The 19,859-nt window shown below is 43.7% G+C and overlaps 1 protein-coding gene across 3 annotated transcripts in view; it reads left to right on the forward strand.

Moving 5' to 3' along the window:
* Positions 1–19,513, forward strand: part of SFTPB (surfactant protein B) — a 97,473-nt gene extending 77,960 nt beyond the window's left edge. The window contains exons 1-10 of one of the 3 annotated variants that reach the window (XM_056571293.1): positions 102–150; positions 2,232–2,303; positions 3,790–3,909; positions 5,732–5,881; positions 8,677–8,763; positions 8,856–9,039; positions 11,708–11,859; positions 14,426–14,506; positions 16,694–16,804; positions 19,074–19,513. In XM_056571293.1, the coding sequence (XP_056427268.1) occupies positions 139–150; positions 2,232–2,303; positions 3,790–3,909; positions 5,732–5,881; positions 8,677–8,763; positions 8,856–9,039; positions 11,708–11,859; positions 14,426–14,506; positions 16,694–16,804; positions 19,074–19,109 (1,005 nt within the window). In that variant the 5' untranslated portion in view covers positions 102–138 and the 3' untranslated portion in view covers positions 19,110–19,513. Of the gene's footprint in view, positions 1–101; positions 280–2,231; positions 2,304–3,789; positions 3,910–5,731; positions 5,882–8,676; positions 8,764–8,855; positions 9,040–11,707; positions 11,860–14,425; positions 14,507–16,693; positions 16,805–19,073 lie in introns of those variants that run through there. The other 2 variants (XM_056571294.1, XM_056571292.1) reach the window with 2 other exon arrangements.
* Positions 19,514–19,859: the final 346 nt, after the last annotated feature.

The raw sequence follows: 19,859 nt of genomic DNA on the forward strand, positions 1-19,859 counted from the left end.
CAAAATAATATAGGGGGAGATTTATCAAAACCTGTGCAGAGGAAAAGTTGCCCAGTTGCCCATAGCAACCAATCAGATCGCTTCTTTCATTTTTCACAGGCCTTCATAAAAATTAAAGAAGCGAGCTGATAGGTTGCTATGGGCAACTGGGCAAGTTTTCCTCTGCACAGTTTTTGATAAATCTCCCCCTATATAATCTTTATTAAAGTCACAGAAAACAAAACAAATAAAATCACATAAAAAAGGCACAAAGAACACAGCAAAAGAATATACCAACAGGTAGACGGTGGAATCTGCTGACTGGAGAAAACCTGAGGGTAATGTTTGTGTGAATCGTACAATGTTATGTATCTGCTGAACTAATACTATTGTATGCACTTTGGCACCTACTTTTATATTATTATTAGAGATGAGCGAACTTACAGTATATTCGATTCGTCACGAACTTCTCGGCTCGGCAGTTGATGACTTTTCCTGCATAAATGAGTTCAGCTTTCAGGTGCTCCCGTGGGCTGGAAAAGGTGGATACAGTCCTAGGAGACTCTTTCCTAGGACTGTATCCACCTTTTCCAGCCCACCGGAGCACCTGAAGGCTGAACTAATCTACGCAGGAAAAGTCATCAACTGCCGAGCCGAGAAGTTCGTGACGAATCGAATTTACTGTAAGTTCGCTCATCTCTAATTATTATATTGCAATGAACACCTAGCTGCTCTGACCCCTTTGTTTACGTTTTTGCACCTTATCCCCATATACTGTTCACACTTATGTCCCGGGAAGAACATTTATTTCTTCCAGCCAACAGATTCCACCGTCTACCTGATGGTATATTCTTTTGCTGTGCTCTTTGTGCCTTTTTTTTATGTGATTTTATCTGTTTTGTTTTCTGTGACTTCAATAAAGATTATATTATTTTGATATCAAGTTTAGTCTACCATTTTGCTCATTTGTAGGATATATATTTATATGGGTAGCACGCACCGCATTGGTAGAGTTTTAGTAGGATTTATACTCACTTCCTTGAGGGTACAGTAGAGAACATGACATGACAATACAGTGGTCCCTCAAGTTACAATATTAATTGGTTCTGGGACGACCATTGTATGTTGAAACCATTGTATGTTGAGAACATAACTCTATGGAAACCTGGCAATTGGTTCTAAAAGCACCAAAATGTCATCCAAAAATAGAAAAAAGTGAGAATTAAAGAAAAATAAGTAGAACACTAATACAGGTAAAGCAAATCCTTACACATAAAAGTAAGAAAGATCTGCTGGGAGCTGTAAATCACTGTCTATGTCAGTGTTTCCCAAGCAGGGAGCCTCCAGCTGTTGCAAAACTACAACTCCCAGCATGCCCAGACAGCCAAAGGCTGTCCGGGCATGCTGGGAGTTGTATTTTTGCAACAGCTGGGGGCACCCTGCTTGGGAAGCACTGGTCTATGTAGAGGACAGGAGATTCTTCGGGGTCCTGTACCGTACAGGCAATGTCCTAAAAAAGTTACATGGAGACGCCCTCACCTGGTGTCCAAAGGAGCAAATAACACTGGCCCAAAGATTAGTACAGAACATCTAATACCTCCCTGTACTGTAGGGGGCGCTACCAGACACCATTCAGTGCATACGCTTCAGTAATACAGGAGCTTTACTAGTGAATACCTATTCTGATTGGTCAGTTCATTGACACGTTTCACAGATCTGGACTGTCTGTACATTGTATGTTGAGTCTGGTTTCAACTTACAATGGTCCAGAAAAGACCATTGTATGTTGAAACTATTGTATGTTGAGGCCATTGTAAGTTGAGGGATCACTGTACATTCATACATAAAATACAGAACATGACATGACAATAGATACAATAAAACAAGGTTAAACAATAAGATAGTGGGCCCAGTAAACAGTCAGCAAGGGTGCCCAAGGCAATCTTTAGCCCATAGGATAGCCGTGGGGCTGGGACACCACAGTAGTGGAGGAAAATGACCTATTTAAGTTGTATGGCTCAGGGAACTATGGAAGCTGGTATATAGTTTGGAGCTCTCTTTAATAGCTCGTAATACAACCCAGGAAGCCTATGGAGATGAATAGTCCCCTGGTACTGGAGTATTGGACTATACTGCTATTACTCTAGTACCAGCATTCCATTGTAAATTTATATATATATATATATATATATAGTACCATATGACCCATTAACCATACCGCTGTTAATTCTCCTGTGTCTTCTTCCAAACAGGATACAGAATGTTTGCAGTGTAAGCAGCTTGTCGCAATCCTTATAAACATGGCAAAGACGTCCCCAATCCAGGTATGGAGGCCTATCACATACATTAACTAAGTGGATCATTATTAGAGTTTATAAAGACAAATGCTGTGCCGCCATCTATTGTGATGACTATAGTGATGGCAGCGCCACCAATCCCTTAAGATCTAAATTATGTACAATTGCCAGGATGTTTAAAAGACATGATAAACCGCTCTTGGACAGTAGTTGGCAACAATACTATAGCAAAGTTTTCATAACTATAATTTAAAGGTGGCATTTTTTTTTTTTTTAAATCAACTGGTGCCAGGACGTTAAACAGATTTGTAAATTACTTTGATTTAAAAATCTTAAACAGTAGCTCCCACCATCCTTTTTTTTTTTTTTTCTGTCTCTGCCTATTGCCCATCTCTCCCTAACCCCCTCCCTGCTTTAAAATTTTTTTATACTATATAAAAAAAATGCCTTTTTGTCTGCCTGTTAGTGTGCTCACTACCAGGCAGACTTCCCCAGCAGGAAGACATCACTGATGCCTGCTGGGGGGCCGACTTCCGCCCTTAGTTCATCTACACAGGGTGCCTCCAGCTGTTTCACCACTACAACTCCCAGCTTGCCCTGACATCTATTGGCTGTCAGATCATGCTGGGAGTTGTAGTGGTGAAACAGCTGGAGGCACCCTGTGCAGCCCTTTCCCCCCCCCCCCCCAGAACAATAAATTTGTTATGGCCGTGTCGCTAATCATACCCACTGATCCGGACAGTTCCTGAGACAGACAGAGGTGTCAGCAGAGAGCACTGTGGTCAGACAGAAAAGAAAGTTAAAAATAAAAGAACTTCCTGTGGAGCATACAGCAGCTGATAAGTACTGGAAGGATTAAGATTTTTAAATAGAAACAATTTACAAATCTGTTTAACTTTCTGGCACCAGATGATTAAAAAAAAAAGAAAAAAAAGTTTCATCGGAGTACCCCTTTAAAAGAACTCTGGGGTATCTGTGAGCATAAAGATGGTGGACAGTAAACCTGACAGCACTGTGCAGGTGTTAGTGGTATAGCAGATGATGTTCTGGGGTGATACAAAACGGGTTGGGAGATGTTAATCAAGGCTGTTAGGGTATGTGTTAGTGGAAGCGGACAGCTTGACTCTTCTGCACTGTGGCTCCTCCCAGATGACTCTTCGCAGGTTGTATACAATACAGCAGGCAACACTTTTTAGGTTCAGTTATGGCTTATCCCTCAACTTAGAAACCATGTTTAGAGCGTCTATTATTATGTGGTAGCGGTTAAAGGTTAGCTCAAGGTTACTACTAATCACTCATCCACAGTATAGGTAATAAGTATCTGATCCGTGGGGGTCTGACTGCTGTGGCCCCCACATATCACCGATCAGACACTTGGCACTTATCCTGTAGATAGGTGATAAGTTGTAATATTTTATAATGACTTCAAACATAATGCTAGGCTCCCTTTAAAACGCATGGGGCTAGCTGGGGAAATTCTCTTTCATTCCTATGAAATGTCTTCTGTCTGCAGACTTATATCAAGAACTTTCTACATGGACAGTGTTCCAGAATCCCTCCATTCCAGTCAGAGTGCATTAAGATGGTGGACGAGTATGAAGCGGTTATAATAAACGTTCTGGAAAACCAGTTTGTAAGTATCAGCCAAATATAAATCTACAGAAATGAAGTTATAATACAAAAAGCCAAATTTACCATACAGTAAACATTGCCTGTAGACATCCCTGGAGAGGGGCAGATGTAAGGGAAACATCTACATCAGTGTTTCCCAACCAGGGTGCCTTCGGCTGTCCGGGCATGCTGGGAGTTGTAGTTTTGCAACAGCTGGAGGAACCCTGGTTGGGAAACACTGATCTACATATTTGGGGGGGGGGGGGGGGTAACTATAATATTGTTGCAGTGACAGGATACGCATTTGAAATCACTGCAACCTATAGCCCACTGCTAAAGCGACTGTCTATGTAAAAAAAATAGACTTGCATGGGATTTCTGGCAAATCCATAGATCACTCGCTTAAGTGTACCTGTCTTCAACAAAAACTTTTTATATAATGTAATGTAGAGCCCTGCTTGTCCTCAGGGTACAGGGCCCTGCTTGTCCTCCGTGTACAGGGCCCTGCTTGTCCTCCGTGTACAGGGCCCTGCTTGTCCTCAGTGTACAGAGCCCTGCTTGTCCTGAATGTACAGAGCCCTGCTTGTCCACCCACACTTCCTGTATTTGGACTCCTCATAGAGACACACAGGCAATAGCTGCAGGGACAAAAATATACATATAACGGTATTATCTTCATTATATAAAAAGTTTTTGTTGACAACAGGTACACTTTAAGCAGGAGTTTTAGTAAGGTATCTTGCCACCACAACAATATTATAGTTACGCAATAAAACAGTTTTCCCCAATAGTGTGCCTCCAGCTGTTGCAAAGATGCAAATCTCAGGCATGCTGGGATTTGTAGTTTTGCAACAGCTGGAGGCACACTGCATTAAAACAACATATATTGTAACCTATTACAACACAAGACAAGGCTCAGTAGACTGCCTGTTGGCGTAAGGGTATTCCGCACGGACGTTCCGCTGCTGCAGAGTCCCATTGATTTTAATGGGATTCTGCTGTACAGTGAACACAGCAGAATTTCCACAGCAGATGTTTCTGCCACAGAAATCCTCAAGTCTATTCTTTCTGCGGATTCCCCTTGGAAATTCTCCGTCCATGAGATGGCACATAATGTTTGTGTGGAATATATTGTTGCTTGTTCAAGTCCAATAGCATCCGAAAAACAAATAGTAATTCCCCCCCCCCCCCCCCCCCCCCCCATACAAGCACACACTTCCTTTTTTCGGTTCATCCAGACAAAAGCATAGAAAACAAACTGATATGTACTCAAAAATGGCAGCAATGAAAACTATAACCAATCCCACAAAACAAACCCTTATACAGCTCTATTAAAAAATGCATGTATTAGGTCTGTGGAATGTGGCGACACATAAAAACTAATTATCCTTCAAAATAAGTTAATAAATATATAGATAGATAGATATATATATATATATATCTTTTTTTTTTTTTTTTTTTTTTTAACAATAGAAATTTGGTGACTCCATAATTGTAATGAATAAAGTTAACATTTACATAAAAATACTAAGGCTAGCCTTTGCATTATGGAGACTGTAGGGATGATTTCTTTCTAAAACAGCACAACCCCTGCCCTCAGGTTGTGTGTGGTATTGCAGATCAGTTCTATTAAAGTGAATGGAACCAAGCTGTTATACCACACACAACCTGAGGACAGGGTTGGTGCTGTTTTAGGAAGAAATTAGCTCTTTTTTTTTCCGAGTGCTGGATGACCCCTTTAAGTGTGTCCTACATGATGGGCAGAGTCTCAGGCACCGGACTATTTATGCCTACAGGCTCCAACTATCGATAATGCATTATTAGATATATCTATTGTCTCGCAGAATCCATCATTCATTTGCACCAAGTTAAGAATATGCCATTCCGAAGAAGCCTTGAACTGGAGCCCAGATCTTCTTAGCAAACATATATTGGAGAATATATTACCTCTCATCCAAGACACTGTACAAACCATACATGCCAGGGCCACACAGGTAAGATGAGGTCTGCGGACTGTGTTTGGTGAGGCGCCTCTCATACATTGGAACTAGAACTCCCCATACACATCAGATATTGTCCATTGACAACTAGAACTCCCCATACACATCAGATATTGTCCATTGACAACTAGAACTCCCCATCTCCCATAGCCAAGCCGAGCGTGTATAAGAATGCACATGTTTTAAGGGGGGAGAAAACCTATTGCCAGACATGGATGGGGTATGATGAACGGCTCTATTATTCTTTCTTCTTACATCTGCCATCTGGGTAGAGTTAAAGGGGTATTCCAGGATTTATTTTCTTCAGCCTTTGCTTCTATCATTTCCATGCACCACTTATCCCTATGTTCATGCACAGGACCCACACCTGGTAGTGCTGTAGTGCAAGTCTTGTTATTTTACTGGTGTCTCTGAGACAATATGTCATAAGTCACATGGTTTCAGGGGTGTGTGCACAGTGGGAAATATTTGCTGTGTATACACTACGTGGGACCCTACCCTAAAGGCGAATATTCCCTTTAATATTCTTGGCTGGACAGAGAATATATTAAGTCACACAAGTCTATGCGGGTGAGATGTGATCAATTAAAGGGGTATTCCAGTAAAAAAAACTTTTTTTTCAACTGGCTCCAGAAAGTTAAAGGGGTATTCTGGTATTTTTCTTTTTATTTGACTATGCTACAGGGGCTGTAAAGTTAGTGTAGTTCATAATATAGTGTCTGTACCTGTGTGTGACGGTTTTCTTACAATTCTTCGTGATTTTCACCCCAATATTTATTTTTAGCAAAATACAAAATGACTGTTGTCTCGGATTTTATCCAGCTTGCAATGCGGCTGAGACCTGACTCACTAGTCAGCTGATGACAGGAGCCTGTCTGCTTCAATGGGTGGAGCGATCGCTTGGTGGGGGAGAGATCAATCTGCAACTAATGCAACAGCTGTAGGCACCCTGATTGAAAACCACAGGTCTTTTGTTTCAATGGGTGGGGTGGCTCATATGTGGGAGGAAGGAAAATGGAACTGTGGGATTTGTACTCAAAAAAAGAAAAGTCAAACAGGAAATACAAGTTCACAAAAAGCTAACCACAGTGTTATGGTAATCTCACAACATAGCCATTTAGCCCCAACACAAGCGCAGATCCTTCCTAAGCATGTCCATTACTGCCTGCCAGGTACATACTAAAATCACCTTATGGTGGATAACCCCTTTAACAGATTTGTAAATTACTTCTATTAAAAAATCTTAATCCTTCTAATAATTATCAGCTGCTGAAGTTGAGTTGTTCTTTTCTGTCTGGCAACAGTGCTCTCTGCTGACATCTCTGCTTGTCTCGGGAACTGCACAGAGTAGAAGAAGTTTGCTATGGGGATTTGATTTTACTCTGGACAGTTCCCGAGACAGGTGTCAGAGAGCACTTCAACAGAAAAAAAAAACTCAACTTCAGCAGCTCATAAGCACTGAAAGGATTAAGATTACTTCTATCAAACAATTTACAAATCTGTTTAACTTTCTGGAGCCAGTTGATATAAAAAAAAGTTTTTTCCTGGATGACTACTTTAAAAGGGGTACTCCAGTGGAAAAAAAATTTTTAAATCAAAACTGGTGCCAGAAAGTTAAACAGATTTGTAAATTACTTCAGCTTATCAGCTGCTGTATGCTCCACAGGAAGGTCTTTTCTATTTGAATTTCTTTTCTGTCGGACCACAGTGCTCTGCTGACACCTCTGTCCATATCAGGAACTGTCCAGAGCAGGAGCAAATCCCATAGAAAACCTATCCTGCTCTACATAGTTCCTGACATGGACAGAGGTGTCAGCAGAGAGCACTGTGGTCAGACAGAAAAGAAATTAAAAAAGAAAAGAACTTCCTGTGGAGCATACAGCAGCTGATAAGTAACATAGTAACATAGTTCATAAGGTTGAAAAAAGACCAGAGTCCATCAAGTTCAACCTATAACCCTAATAAGACCCTATTGAGTTGAGTACTGGAAGGATTAATATTTTTATTTGAGTACTGGAAGGATTAATATTTTTAAATAGAAGTAATTTATAAATCTGTTTAACTTTCTAGCACCAGTTGATTTAAAAAAATAGTTTTCCACTGGAGTACCCCTATAAAGGGGGTTGTCAGGGATTAGAAAAAAACAGTGCCACCCTTTTCCTTGGTCTGTGTCTGTTATTGCAATCCAGTCCGTTCCAAATGTATGAGAATAAGCTGCAATTACACACACAGGTCATGGACAAGAGTTGCGCTGTTTCGGAAAAAAATAAAATAAAATCAATCCAAGACAATCCTTAAAGGGGTACTCCGGTGCCCCAGCGTTCTGAACCTTTTGTTCAGAACCCTCAGAGCCAGAGGCCATGATCATGACGTCACGACCACACCTGCTCGTGCCAGCACAGCACGCCCCCTCCATTCATGTCTATGGGAGGGGACATGTCTGCATGACGTCATGACCACTGCTGCAGGAACCCGCCGTTTGGGGAGATCGTGGGGAGCCCCAGCAGCAGGACCCCCGCGATCAGACATCTTATTTCCTATCCTTTAGGGAGTACTCCTTTACATCTCCCTTCCAGAGAGAAGGCAATTGTTGGATATATAGAAATTCAAATGCTCTGCCAATTTGGCATTTGTTCCTCACACAAAGAAAAATGGCGAAGCTCTGATCGGCCATAATACCAAACCAAATCATAAAGCCAGGCACACGTGCTGTATACACCCTGCAGGCATTCCATATTCATCATTGTGTCTTATTCCCGCGTCCACCCGTCTGTATGAATGTTTTACAGGACATGAAGGAGGATTGGCCGATCCCAATGCCGATGTGCTGGATGTGTAAATCATTTATAGGGAAATTTGAAGCAGCAATCCCAAAGGTAAACTCAAAAATGACCTTTTATTTCCTATAGGCCATACAGGAACGTACTGTATACCTACCCACATGATGGTATGTGTTTCATGTTTACAGCAAGCTATTGCGAAGGGTGCATCAGGGCTATGCCTTGTACTGCCACTGAAAATAGCCGGGGTGTGCCAGTGTGTGGTGGAGAAGTACACTATTATTCTCCTGGACACCATCTTAGGAAGACTGGGACCGCAACTGGTGTGTGGACTGTTATTCATGTGCGTTACAGATGAAAACTGCGCACCAGGTGAGTCTAATGTGGTGACATTGGGGGAGACTTAGGGCTCAAGTCCTGCAGGAACTCATGGGAACGGAGTTCCTGCACTTTTTCCACAGCAGGAACACAGTTCCTATTAGTAGGAGTCCTGCAGGACCAGACCTTAAAGGGTACTCTGCCCCTAGACATCTTTTCCCTATCCAAAAGGATAGTGGATACCATGTCTGATCGCATTGGTCCCGCCACTGGGGACCCCCGCGATCTCGGCTCCAGCACCCCAGACATTCGGTGCACAGAGCGAACTTCGCTCAGTGCCAAATGACTGGCGAAGGGGGGCAAGGCTCCTGACGTCACTGCCATGCCCCCTCAATGCAAGTCTATGGGAGGGTGGCGTGACAGCCATCACGCCACCATCCCATAGATTTGCATTGTCACAAGCCTTTGGCACGTCACCCAACACTCTAAACGAACGCCAGGTGCAGCAGGGAGAATGCGGGGGTCCCCAGCGGCGGGACCCCCACGATCAGACATCTTATCCCCTATCCTTTGGATAGGGGATAAGATGTCTAGGGGCAGAGTACCCCTTTAAGTGAAAATCTTGGGTGAGTTCCCACACTTTTTTTTCCCAGGACTTGACCACTGGGGAGACTTATCAAAACCTGTGTGGAGGAAGAGTGGAGCAGTTGCCCATAGCAACCAATCAGATCACTGCTTTCCTTTTTAAAGAGGCCTGTAAAAAATAAAAGAAGCGATCTGATTGGTTGCTATGGGCAACTGTTCCACTCTTTCTCTACACAGGTTTTGATATATCTCCCTCAATGTACTTTAGATATTGCCATATTAAAAGTCCAACTCACACAAACACATGCAAAAATTGGACATTCTGTAAAGTATCTCACAAAAATCGGATCCCCCACCCCACAAATACCCCTTAGGTAGAAGAGAACGTTCCCGTTGTTTGTGAAGAAGCGCATATTGTTTGATACTATATAGGACAGTCCTATATTTAATATGATAATCTGCCATGTAAGTGTGGAATTTTACAGCATTATAATCAATGGTTACGGACCACCACATTATGGTTCTTCCTTACCAAACAAATAAGTGAACCCCTTTTAGTTTAATAAGATAGTTACATAGTTTACAGTATACAGTGGTCCCTCAACATACGATGGTAATCTGTTCAAAACGGACCATCGTGCAATGTAAAGTATAGGACAGTGGTCTACAACCTGCGGACCTCCAGATGTTACAAAACTACAACACCCAGCATGCCCGGACAGCCATTGGCTGTCCGGGCATGCTGGGTGTTGTAGTTTTGCAACATCTGGAGGTCCGCAGGTTGTAAACCACTGTTAGAGAAAGTTGTACTCGCGTGTCCCCACCGCTCCGGACCGTCACCGCTGCCCGATATGTCGCCGTCCATCGCTGTCACTGCGTCCCCGAGGTGTCCCCGACGCTCCGACAAGGCCTTTGCTTCCCCGGCAACCGCGCTCTCCATCGCCACCCTCACGTCTCTACGCACGGCGCTCCTATTGGATGACGGGACGGCGTGCGCAGCGACGTGATGACGTCGATGGAGAGCGCCAACGATGCAGAGGATCAAGAAGAGGACACGCCCGAGCCCCGAGGACAGGTGAGTGACCATCACCGGAGCTCACGGGGCACCGTAAACGGCTATCTGGCTGCAGCTGAAGCAGTCAGCACTGCCGGATAGCCGTTTTTGCGATGGCCCCGACATAAAAAAGCATCGTATGTTGATGCTGCCTTCAACATGCGATGGCCTCTGAGAGGCATGCTGGGTGTTGTAGTTTTGCAACAGCTGGAGGCACCCTGGTTGGAAAACACTGGTTTATAAGGTTGAAAAGACAAGAGTCAAGTTCAACCTAAAACCCTACAGAAGGCAAAAAAAATAAATAAATTATAATTTCTACCAAACTCCAATATGGCAGAATAAATCCCTATACAATGACCCCCCCGACCTACAATGGCCCCAACATATGATAATTTCAACATACAATGGCCTCTCAGAGGCCATCGCATGTTGAAGGCAGCATACGATGCTTTTGTATGTCGGGCCGTCGCATAAACGGCTATCCGGCAGTGCAGACTGCTTCAGATGCCGCCTGATAGCCGTTTAATGTGCCCCGTGTGCTCCGGTCACTCACTTGTCCCCGACGTTTCGGACCGTCCTCTTCATGCTCCGCTGCATGGCTGTCGCTCTCCATCGTCACCATCACGTCGCCGCGTACGCCGTCACGTCATCCAATAGGAGCGGCGTACGCAGCAACGTGATGGCGGTGATGGAGAGCGACGATCCAGGGCAGCGGTGACAGTCCGGAGCGGCGGCGACACATGAGCATAGCTTTCTATATTAGTATTGCACGTATCCCTCAACATACAATGGATTCAAGTAACGATGGTTCACTTGGAACGAATTACCATTGTATGTTTAGGGATCACTGTATTAACGTTCTGTCCACATAAATCTAGTATCCATAACCCGTACTATTATATTTTTCCAGAAAAACATCCAAAACCCCCGTTTGAACTTGTTTATTGAGTCAGACATCACATCATCATGTGGCAGAGAGTTCCACAGTCTCACTGCTCTTACAGTAAAGAATCCCCATCTATGATGATGGTGAAACCTTCTTTCCTCTAGATAATTTTTTTTTTTAACCTTTTTTCTCTTCAGAGGTAATGCCAGTGTTGGAATCCAACGTCACCTGCGATACTTGCTTGGCCATCACCTCCATTGTGAAGAGTACAAGTGGTGACAACATGACAGAGGAGGGAATCAACATGGCCCTCTCCAAAGTATGCGCCTCTGCGAAGGATTGGAAGGAGGTAAGAATGATAGAGAAAAATGGTGTAGTCAGCTTGACCAGAGGGGGTACTTGAGTGGCACATGCTATGGGGCCTCCAATACCCGCTATCTCCGATGGCCATTTGAGAATAGATGGCAATGCATGGGGCATTCTCTTTTGAAAAATGTTGCTAGCTTGGCAATCTCTGTAAGGATGCATTCACACCAGCCACTTATTTTTGGACCATATTTGTTTTTGTTTTTGCCGGATTGAGAACCATGGTCTGCCACGGTTTTTAGTCTGGCAATAAAACTGATACGTCACTATCACTATCTGACTCCGTACGGCTCATTCACATGAATGGGTTACAGGGCGGGTACGGCAGCGGCCGGTTGTTTAATTCCCCAGCCGGCGGCCCTATTGGTGTGAATGCACCCTTACTTTCAGACTTTGGTGTACCATGTGCATGCAGGACCATCTCTCTAGTACGTCAATGTGAAAGAGGGACAGACAGGTGGTCAACCACCAGCCTTACGCTAGGCCTAAATGATAAGGGCACCATCACACTACGTTCCTGCTCACGTTAATAGTCTCTATTGGCATCCTGCCGAAAACCGGGATGCCTACGTATACTGTTAACCGGAGGAGGGCCACCATTCAGTTCTATGGCTGAATGGAGTCACCCCCTAAGTTCGGGACGTATGCGCTCTTTTAAGCGAACTCATTACTGGGGCTGTTGCGCTTTTGAAATAGCGCATACGCCCCAATCATGAGGTGATTCCGTTCGACCACAGAAGTGAACAGGGTCCGCTGCTCTTAACAGTATACGTGAGCATCCTGCTTTTGTGTTATAAAATCATTCTTTTACAACACATTACAATGACTCCCTTTATAGACATTAGATTGTCAGTGTATTAAAGCGTATCTCCTGACGAAGTGGGGTTGCCCACGAAACGACATCCGCCAGGAACAGGTAATGAATGTGACGTGATTACTGTGATGTTACTTTATCGATACCCCGAAACACGCTATCCTGTTTGCTTTGCTGTATTCTCAATAAAGCGGTCCAGATTGGTTCCACATCACTTCTCTGGTCCGGTGTTTCTTCTTCACACTGGAAACCAGCAGCGCCACCTTCTACAGGGTTTTTTTGCATCATTCCACGGTAATCACTCATGGTGTCCATGACATATCGATGACCACTGGACACTGCAGGACTAGTATGTGTCCCAGGAGGCAGGGGGACCCCTAGTGGCCACTTTGACTGGCTTTTTCAGTATGAAATACTCAAAATTTCCTGATGAAAGCCATTGTAAAACAGATTGTTTTTGCATGCTTTATAACATATCAACAGTTATTATATCTGACAGTGCCCATTTACACCCCAAAAACACCAAAAAATATTCGAGCCTCAAAGGGATTCTGTCAACTCCTCCTAAACTACAGTAAAATTCTCAAAAGACAGTGATTCTGAACTTGCAAAATTAAAACCGATTTGGAGTTTGCATCTTTAACTATTTACCGATTACTGCGGTTTGAGGGGGTTTGGAAGTGAAAAAATCTTCAAAGGGGTACTCCGGTGAAAACCTTTTTTCTTTTAAATCAACTGGTGGCAGAAAGTTAAACATATTTGTATATTACTTCTATTAAAAAATCTTAATCCTTCCTGTACTTATTAGCTGCTGAATACTACAGAGGAAATTCTTTTCTTTTTGGAATGCTCTCTGATGACATCACAAGCACAGTTCTCTCTGCTGACGTTATTATTATAATAATAACAACACTTTATTTATTGTTGTCCTTAGTGAGATTTGAACCCAAAGCCCCAGCACTGCAAGGCAGCAGCGCTAACCACTGAGTCACCATGCTGCCCTTAGCATACATCTGCTATGCATGGTTGCTAAAATGGACAGAGATGTCAGCCGAGAGCACTGTGCTCGTGATGTCATCAGTGTTCCAAAAATAAAGGAATTTCCTCTGTAGCATTCAGCAGCTAATAATTACTGGAAGGATTAAGATTTTTTTTTATAGAAATAATTTACAAATATGTTTAACTTTGTGCCACCAGTTGATTTAAAAGAAAAAAGGTTTTCACCGGAGTACCCCTTTAAGGCCTCTATGTAGTGAAACGTTGGCCAAACCTGACATATTTAGTGGGACCAGCTGGCTATCTAATATGTCGGGGCATCCTAGGAGTTGTAGGAGTGTGCTGGAGGCACTCTGGTTGGGAAACACTGATCTAATGTGTTTGAAGGCCTCTTTTAGTTATCCCGATAGAGGATATTGGGGGAGAGAAGGGTCAGGCACGTTATATTTCAGCTGCCGACCCTTTCCTTCCTCTTTCCATTCAAAGCACATGAAGGTATGGCTGTGTGGGCAACAGGTGAGATTGAGGGTGGATGGTACCTTTACATGTAAAGTGGGAGAGTCCTGTTAAGTATTAACAATGATTTGCAGTATTGAACTTAGATATAAACCAATCAAATGCATCCAAGTGGTGTCACCTAGTGGTCATATTTCAAAGCAAAACCTAAACCTAGCAAACACAAACTATATGTTTCCTATTTAATATATTTATCATTAATTATATTTTTCTATATTCTCAGTGTTACGCATTCATCGAAGACCACCAGAAGGAACTATCCAATCTTCTCCTGAAACCTTGGGACCACAACATCACCTGTCAGGTAACAGTAAACAAGCAGCATTCTATACCAGCCAAAAACACTCAGGATATAGAGGACTGAATATAGGTGGATAGTACCTACACAATTGGAAACACTAGGTATGCAAAAAATGCAAAAAGGATCCACATATACGGGGAACAAATGATTGTACTGTGATATTGTGCCCTATAACAGTGGCTACATGTAGTGACTACCGTATTTTTCGCCCTATAAGACGCACCGGCGTATAAGACGCACCCAATTTATAGGTGCAAAATCTATAAAAATAAAGATTTTGAACCCAATAGTGTTCTTCAACCTGCGGACCTCCAGATGTTGCAAAACTACAACTCCCAGCATGCCCGGACAGCCGTTGGCTGTCCGGGCATGCTGGGAGTTGTAGTTTTGCAACATCTGGAGGTCCGCAGATTGAAGACCACTGCATAGGAGGTAATACTCACGTGTCACCGCCGCTCCGGACCCATCACCGCTGCCCTGGATGTCGCTCCATCGTTGTCCCCATCGCTCTGGAACGTCTCTGCTGCCGGCCGGGTATCCTCGGTGAAATCGCGGCAGTCCCGAACAGCCTGACTGAACAGCCGGGTTAGTGTCACTTTCCCTTCATACGCGGCGGTCAGCTTTGATCGCCGCGTCTGAAGGGTTAATACAGGGCATCACCGCGATCGGTGATGTCCTGTATTAGCCGCGGGTCCCGGCCGTTGATGGCCGCAGGGACCGCCGCGATAGGGGTGTATTCGCCGTATAAGACGCACCGACTTTTCCCCCCCAGTTTTGGGGAAGAAAAAGTGCGTCTTATACGGCGAAAAATATGGTATATGCAATGCCCCTTTACTAGTAGAATAAGCCTAAATAATAGACTCCAAAATGAATAATAAAATAAACAAAGAAATGAAGCTACTCAAAATATTGCGAATTAATAATGAATCTTTATTAAGCATAAAGTTAAAAATACATGTTTAAAACAGGAGGAAATCGACACAGACAGGCGGCATACCTGGGACATATATATATATATATCTCAGGGCATAAATAAAGTGCAGAACATGCTAGCACTGAGATGGTGTGTGTGACTGCTGGATAAATAGATCTACTACAAGCTCAAGTCTTATCAAAGAGACAAAGAGCAGATGGAAAAGTGCAATAGAACAGTAAGTTTAAGGTGAAGACTTCACAGCAATGAACAATAATCAAGATGGATACATCCCACAGTGCAATAGAAGTACTAGAAGTCCCAGGATGCCACCACCCCTACATGTGTTTCAGTCTGCTGACCTTCGTCCGGGGGTGAAGGAATCCAGATAGTTATGGGTTTTTATATGCCTATAGGTCCAATCACAGACAGAGTTTCTCAATCATTGTACATTGTAGCGCATCTCACCTGGCACACACTCCCCGCATTACTTCCGGCAGCCGGGCCGTGGCATAGCGTGTCATGTGACGGCCATGTGATATACTCACATGACTGAACACATAGAGACGCGCCGCTGCGCGTACGAGCGCACAGAAGGTCAGGAGGTCAAACGTGTGGCAGGCATAATGCTAATGATTAGATAAATGCATATCTATATACACACATACGGTATATCCAGCCCAGCATATGAAACTTAAATATTTAAGCTTCATACGCTTGGCTGTTTATGTGTGTATACAGTATATATGCATTCATCTAATTTGCATAATTAGCATTATGCCTGCAATTTTCATTTTGTACACCAGATGTCACTGCCACACGTTTGAGATCGCGTCATCCCCTGTTCACAGTGCGTGCATCCCCCCCCCGGACGAAAGTCAGCAGACCGAAACACATGTAGGGGGTGGAGGCATCCTGGGACTTCTAGTACTTCTATTGCACTGTGGTATGTATCCATCTTGATTATTGTTCATTGCTGTGAAGTCTTCACCTTAAACTTACTGTTCTATTACACTTTTCCATCTGCTCTTTGTCTCTTTGATAAGACTTGAGCTTGTAGTAGATCTATTTATCCAGCAGTCACACACACCATCTCAGTGCTAGCATGTTCTGCACTTTATTTATGCCCTGATATATATATATATATATATATATATATATATATGTCCCAGGTATGCCGCCTGTCTGTGTCGATTTCCTCCTGTTTTTAACTTTACAATTGGAAACACTTGTGGTATATACTGTACGTGTGTTAAACACATATTTCTTTCCCACAGACATTAGGTGCTTGTCCAGCTCCTTCTAAGACCATACCTGCTGAGAACACTGCCTGTGCAGCCGGACCCTCATATTGGTGCCAAAGTCTGGACAGTGCCAGAGAATGCAAGGTAAATGATGGCCAAGGCCTGGGGGAAAACCTTATATAGTGAAAACATGTATAAGCAATGCCCTCTTTCTATACCTTTTTATAATGGAGGATTATATGGAACTCTGCCAGTTATATGTCCATGAGGTCTGTATTAGGAACGGTACAGAATCTGCCATGTGCATTAGCTTAAAGGGGTATTCCAGGCAAAAGGATAGGGAATAAGATGTCTGATCCTGGGGGCCCATCGCTGGGACCCCCCGCGATCTCCCTACAGCACCCGCATTCTAAGCGGGAGCTGCGTCTCCTTGTTTCCGGGACTGGGGATGTGACGTCACGCCATGCCCCCTCCATTCATGTCTATGGGAGGGGGCGTGACGGCCATCACACCCCCTCCTCCCACAGACATGAATGGAGGGAACATGCCGTGAAATCACGTCCTAATCCCGGAAACATGGAGGTTTCCGAAACTGGAGACGCAGCTCCTGCATAGAATGTGGGTGCTGCAGGGAGATCGTGGGGGGTCCCAGCGGCGGGCCCTCACGATCAGACATCTTATTCCCTATCCTTTGGATAGGGGATGAAATGTTTTTGCCCGGAATACCACTTTAATGGTTTCCCATTGCTCCGATATCTGTCTTCGGTCCAGTCTCCTTCCTTCTTCCGTGTGCACAGATAGTCACACTGCAGTCAGCGTATCGCCGGCTGCAGCAATGTCCCGCCTCGGCCGGTGATAGGCTGAGTGCAGTGTCATGTAAGGAGCCCGGGCACCAGGGAGAAGGCGGAGCCCAGGCTCCTTGCATGACACTACGCTCAGCCTATCACCGGCCGAGGCGGGACATTGCTGCGACCCGCGATACGCTGACTGCAGTGTGACGATCCGTGCACAAGGAAACAGACCGGACCAACAGCTGTAGCAGCGCAACAGGGGAGCAGAGGAAGGTGAGTTAATATTTGTTTTGGGTGTTTTGCAGCCTGGGCACAATAGAATTAAAAATATTTTCCCAATACTATGCCTTTAAGGCATTTACACCCTTAGTCATACAAGTATATATAATTTGTGTTACCTGTGATGAAGCTGGTAGAAAGTTATGTGTACTCAGTTTAGACTCTATAGTGTGAATAATCAGCATCTACAATGTAAAGATATCCTGAGGTATACAACTATATGCCATACACATGCGCTTAGCCATTGTTAAACTGTACTTTCTGAAAACATTTATATATGAATACATCTGGGTATATGGCTTATGGACCAGACATCCATGATGTGTGTATTTTTAAACTACAAGATTTGCTCATAGAATGCAGTTTGCTGCAGATTACCAGGGCTGGAGTCAGTAGATAAGTGTTCCGACTCCACAGTTTTTTGTACTTCCGACTCGGACTCCCCGACTCCTCTGTATTAATATGCGAATGTATTTATAAACCCTTACAGTTGAATCAGAGAAGCTGTTCCACCAAGTTCTTCTAAGCTCTTCTAGCAGAGCGAGGTAGTTGGGCAGAACCTGCTACCTTCTCCTTTTTGTGTGATCTGCTGCTGAAGATAGGGCAGTGGGAGGATCCAGGAAGGAGCATATATTATAAAACATGATTTCCCTAGTAGAATCCCATAGTCATGTTTAAAGTTTAAGCTAACAATCGGAGTTTACAAGTTTTTATAGCCTTAGCTGAATGGCAGCAGTTTTTCCAATGGTTTACAGCTTCAGTCTTGAACTATTGACCCTCCCTTCCCTTCACTTATACAAGTGTCTCTAGTCCTGCAAAAAACATATTTACTTAAACCCTTATCATTGAGAGGCTAGGTTACCCATGGGTTCCCTGTAACGGCCACAGAGATGTCCCGCCTCGGCCGGTGATAGGCTGAAGCTCCGTGTGACGTGCCGGGCTAACAGGAAGCAAGAAGCAAACAGCCCGGCGACCGAACACCTGTATCAGAGCTCCGGGGCCGCGCAGGCAGGCAAGAGAAAGTTTGTTTTCTTTTTCTTGCAGCCCGGACCGGATAAAATAAGAAAAGTGCGCACCGGACTACTCCTTTAAACTTGCTTTTTATTTATTCCAATCTAAATTTAGTAGGAGTCAGAGTATTGTTTGCCGACTCAGACTCCAGGTACCCAAAATGTTGTCCGATTCCACAGCCCTGCAGATTACAGAGCTATACATACAGCCTTCCACACCAGTCAGCTTTATCCTGGGAGGTGCTTTTAGCTGTATCGGTGGTTTCACTATGGTTTATGTATTTTCTCCAATATGCTTTGAAAAATAACATGAGCCCTTATTTTATTTTCCAGGCCCTAGGACATTGTCTGGCTCACGTCTGGCACTGAAGTCCTGACTTTAACCAGCACTTTATGAAAAGGAGACTCTACCCTTTCTGACAACTTTAAATTACTGTCTGTATAATGTGTGTTTCCAACTTAATGCAAAATATCCATCAAAGAACCTAAATGATATGTTGGTCAGTACCTAATGGGGAGGAGGACTTGCTGGTTTTGCTGCTTGGCTTCAGTGCCCATGGGTGGTGTGAGACTATGCATTCGATGATTCAGATACCGTCTCTTTATTGCACAGTCTTGGAGACACAGAAGGAAACTGCAGCTGCATCCCCCTCCTCTCTACTATTTACTATAGAAGGAATATGAGTGGAAATAGAATTACTGCTTGTTTTACATGTCTGTAAAAATCCTAAATAAAGAGAATGAATTACCTTGATTATAACTTTTTTCTTTACTGATTAGAGCCAAATACTGAAAGATGTTATTTTTTTCTGAATGTATTTTCTAGTTACATTATTATGGGGGCATCTCCAGCAGTATTTAGAGATGCAGCCCCATGTACATGGGCAACAATAGATTGGAGGGGACCCAATTCCCTTCTATGGGAGTTTTCCAGTCATGCTCTGTGACCTGTGCAGTGGGGGGGGGGGGGGGGGGGGGGAGCTATGGACAACACCTACCTATCTTAATGAATACAGACATGTCACTTTTTACTGTACTCCAGTTTGTATTGATAAGGAGAGCTCTACTGGAAAATGATCTGTACTTAACAGGAAATACCAGTATATTATACTATATATA

This window comes from Hyla sarda, chromosome 4 (assembly GCF_029499605.1).
Source record: "Hyla sarda isolate aHylSar1 chromosome 4, aHylSar1.hap1, whole genome shotgun sequence".
In the NCBI taxonomy this organism is placed as follows: domain Eukaryota; kingdom Metazoa; phylum Chordata; class Amphibia; order Anura; family Hylidae; genus Hyla; species Hyla sarda.